This window comes from Coffea arabica, chromosome 1c, assembly GCF_036785885.1.
Source record: "Coffea arabica cultivar ET-39 chromosome 1c, Coffea Arabica ET-39 HiFi, whole genome shotgun sequence".
Lineage (NCBI taxonomy): Eukaryota > Viridiplantae > Streptophyta > Magnoliopsida > Gentianales > Rubiaceae > Coffea > Coffea arabica.
The window spans coordinates 4,942,795-4,947,270 of record NC_092310.1 but is presented as its reverse complement, the minus strand read 5'-3'; the positions used below and the strand labels follow the sequence as shown (position 1 = coordinate 4,947,270).

At 32.3% G+C, this 4,476-nt stretch overlaps 1 protein-coding gene across 1 annotated transcript; it reads left to right on the top strand.

The window, feature by feature from the left end:
* The first annotated feature begins 2,750 nt into the window (after nucleotides 1–2,750).
* LOC113736917 (uncharacterized) lies at nucleotides 2,751–3,726 on the top strand. Its single transcript, XM_027264126.1, has 4 exons — nucleotides 2,751–2,925; nucleotides 3,052–3,166; nucleotides 3,321–3,407; nucleotides 3,624–3,726. The coding sequence occupies exons 1-4, from the start codon at nucleotides 2,751–2,753 to the stop codon at nucleotides 3,724–3,726; spliced, it is 480 nt and encodes a 159-aa protein (XP_027119927.1).
* Nucleotides 3,727–4,476: the final 750 nt, after the last annotated feature.

Sequence of the window (4,476 nt, the reverse complement as noted above, 5' to 3'; positions counted from 1 at the left end):
CACGTGTGAGAGGCGTGCTATTTTCGATCAGAGAAATGAGAAAATACAAGCATTAGAACCAAAATGGATCATAATTTAAATGTTAGGGACAATTTTGACTGATTTTAAATGTTGAGAACTAAAAAAGTTATTTTGGAAAATGTTTGGGAATAATTTGACAAATTTTCCTTTTATTTTTCCTTTAGCCTTTTGTTTTCAAGTCACATGTCAAAATTACTTTATCCTGAAGAAGAAGTAAATGACCAGAACTCGAAAAATGGCATCTAAACTCGATCATATCACTATTGATATTTTGTGAATTTCGGGTTACACCAATCGAAATCTCAAAATTTGAGAAGTAATTCAGGTTTGCAATGCATCCAATTAAGATAAAGGTGAAGATTTCAAAAGAGAAATTTTCGAATACTTAGAGTGGTGTTAAATTAATCCACTTCATCGTGTACACAAAAATACATTGATGTACACTTTTAACCAGTAGATGTAAACAATCTTTACAACAATTTAACAACTTAAAAGTCAAAACCAATGGAAGATGTCGAACAAACCTTGATTCAGAGGTTGAAGTTGAAACTGAGGCTCCAAAATTTAAAAATTTTTGAGTTTTAATCTCCCATTCTGTCTCCCAATTTCTTAAAGTGTAAATTCTCCACTTTAAGATGTAAACAAAAACTGTGTGTGTTTTGGTGACGTTGACTAGAATACTTTGGTCAATACTTTTTTACCACCCAACAACTTTCAGCAACAATAAATAAGCCCCTTTAATTCGGCCTCCCTACTAGAAATTGTTCAATTATCTTTGATTTTAGCTCGCTGAAATAGGCAAACTATGCCAAAAATAAATAAATAAATAAAAAGAGGTGTGAATAAAAGAGAGAGACCTCCGAGAAAAGATTAGAAGAAGAATGTGTTACAATGAGAGCCAAGCGTTATGGGTTCTTCTCTTTGTTTGAGGTAATTTATGTCCTATTCTGCTTTTGCTTTCTGCTATTTTTTTCTTTTGGTTCTCGTTTCAGTGCCCTCGACGGACCCATAACTTTTAGTGTATCTCTTGGTTTCCTACGGTCATGATCTTACAATATCTTTGTTGTTTTAGGGTCCTTGTACATATCCAAAACTACAAAATCTCGACATAGTTCTTCAATTTTTTTTTGAAAAATTTAGCAGGGAGAAGTGAAATTTAAAAAAGTGAAGAAGAAGAAATGGAATTTGAATCTGAGATCTCTGAGTTGTGTGATCTCAACTTTAGCCAGACATAGTTCTTTAATTATGAATTTGATCCTATAATTATAACTCTCTTCTTCTTCTTTTTTTGGTAGTAAATATCGCTGTTAGTACTTTAAGTTGGCCCGTTTTATTGTAAAATGTGCAATTATTTCTCATGATACTTCAAAGAAAATTTATGTAGAATATTGTCAGCTTAGGTATAGAAATAAATAGAAGCATTAAACTCAACATGGGCAATGATACAAGTACTTGATTACGTATTTTTATGCTTGTGGATCTGAAATCTTCAAAAAATTTCTCCCATCAACGATAATTCAATTTGTTCTTGAGTGTCTATAACTTTACTTAATTAGGTAGTTTGACCACAACTCGGCTCTATGCGACTTGTCCACAATGAAAGTTACTTTATCAAGAAAAATAAGTCAATCAGCATAACTCGATTTAAAGCCAGGTAAAATTTGATTGCATACTATAGTATTTTGTGAATTTGTGGTCATTGAGTTCAAAATCTCAAATTGGAGTATACGAGATTAGTGTGGAGAAGTGATGGTAAACATCATCTAAATATTGAGGTACAAATAGCCAAAGCTAATTTTCAAATACTTTAATTCTGTTGAGTTAGCGTCCATATTTTTTCACAGCTTTAATAACAACAAATTTATATCATTTTTGAATAGGACTAATTCTACTTTGCACCCCTAAATTTGTACCACTTTCCCATTTTGCACTCTAAATTTTAATTATGGACACTTCGCACATTCAAACTCTCAATATTGGACAATTTACACTTTAAACTTTCAAGGTTGTGAGATTTAAGTTCAATCAATAATTAATAACGTTATCAAAATTAACGAGATAAATGATGATGCAAATTAATGATAATGTATCATTCCGTTCTAATAGCAATCTCATATCTTTATTGGCTGTTTTCAGCATATTGTTATTGATTTATATGGTTTGAATCAATAACATTGCTAGCAAAATTGGCGAAATAAAAGACAATAGAAATTAATGACAATCATTTTATTCCAACTGTGACACCTTGATTATTTTTTACCACTTTCAACAACTTATCATTAATTTATGGGATCTTCTATGCTGTTAATTTTACTAACATTGTCATTGATGGGATTTAAATGTGACAAAATCGAGAGTTTAGGATTCAAAGTGTGTAAAATTGAAGTTTAGAGTGCAAAGTGAAAAAGTGGTATAAGTTTAGGATGCAAAGTGGAGTTAAGAGTGCATAATTGGAATTTATTCATTGAAGTTTATCAAGGAAGCCCTGTAACTAGTTTAATTAGCTAAGGATCATCATCAGATTTTGAAGTTTTTTTTCCTTCATTTCGTTCTGATTTGTTCAAGGTCATTTTGAATTTTTGAGTCCCACTGAACAGAGATAAGAATATAGCATCCCTAACATCATTTGTGCATTTTTGAAGGATTCATGTTGATGACATCACTGTCAATAGCAGCTGATCATGAACCTTAGATTCACAACAAGAGTGTTGGGAGAATAATTGATTCGAATGGATTTATCTAAAAAGAATGTGATTAAGCCTTTAAAGCAAGCAGTCAAAATTAAAGGTTCAGAGGAAACTAACAGCCATGAAATTGTGCTCTTTGGAGGAACGAATAGTAATATTCCTAAGGTCAGAGACCAAAATGGAAGGAGGATGGGAGAGAAGAAGGAAGCCAAGAGACGTATAAAAATGAATCTAAAGCATCAATCCTGTATAGGTTTACGATCACTTTATCCAATAATGTAAATAAAATATGATTCTATCTATGTTTATCCTTTTTTCCCTGCAAATATTATATTGGAACCAGAATTCAATATATTGGGACCAGAATTAATGCCCTACAGCCTAGGTATTGAGACTGAAGGAGGAGTCACGGAACCGGTGATTTCAAGTGGTTCTGACTTTTCTACTAAAATTCTCAAGTTGTCACAACAAATCAAGACCGAAAAACTATTGTTTCTATTAAGGCATCTATGGCTCTTGTTATTTTACATTGGACATAATATGACAACAACACTCATAAGATACTTTCTTGCATGCTTCACTAAGAAAAAGATTTATTCTCACGTTGGGTAGGTTTCAATTTAAAGATGAGGGGAGATTAACAAAGGATGGTCAGGAGTCGGGGAGATTTGAGTTATCTGACATTCCTCCTGCTCCAAGGTGAGAAACAATATATAGAATCTTGAATTAAGTTTTTCTCAAGGTTCTTCTGATCTCATAGTTGATGACAATATTGTACCCCAAAAGGTTGATTAAACTTATGATTGATTCATTCTTGGCTCACCTGGTCTTTTTTTCTCTTTAAGTAGTACTGTTCTAATTCAATGGTATTTCTTCTTTTCTTTCTTAATTACTCTTAGTTTTATCCTGTCGTAGGGGAGTGCCACAAATTGGGGTTACTTTTAAGGTTGACACAAATGGACTACTACATGTGATTGCTGAGGACAAGGCAACAAAAGTCGCAATTCATTATCTTTAATGGTAATAGACTGCATAGCAAGAAGGAGGCTGAGAGGGTGGTACGTAAACGAGGCTGAATTGGGAAGGCGAGGGCAGATAGAAGCTGAAAAAAAAGACTATCATAAGAAACGATGTCAGTTACATGCTCTACACATTCCCGTTATACTGAAGCCAAATGAGAAGTCATAAGATAAGGAGTAAATGAGTAGTAAATTTGTGCTTGTGATGCAATTGGAATTAAAAGTATACAAACTCAAGGACCTTTCTTTTCTATATCATATATCTATTCTGTTACTATATTATATAATCGCATTTTTTCTCTTTTATGTGCTTCCTAATATATCCTTGCTTAATTGTGTTTACTACTCCTATATTATAGCCTCATTATTTTATGTACAAGTTGACAAACTCTTAATACATTTATAAACTCCTACTAATAAAGAATAAAGAATAGACTCCGACTAATAAGAAAATACCCTATTGTAGAACTTATAAATCATCAAATCACAAAATAGTCTCAATTCTACTTGCATAAAATCAATGAGCTCTAAATTTGGGAAGAAGCTTGGGTTAAAAAATTTCTAGACAACTATGGTACCATATTGTCAAAGGGACATTATGCATCGATTGACAGAATTCTTTCAACTAGTTGGCACCAATGATTTCAAGATTTTGATTACAAGTACAGTTTCATGATTTGGTCAATCATAGTATGTAATTTTTCTTCGTTTTGATATGTACTCCATGTAAGGGTTTCATCTTTTACCAA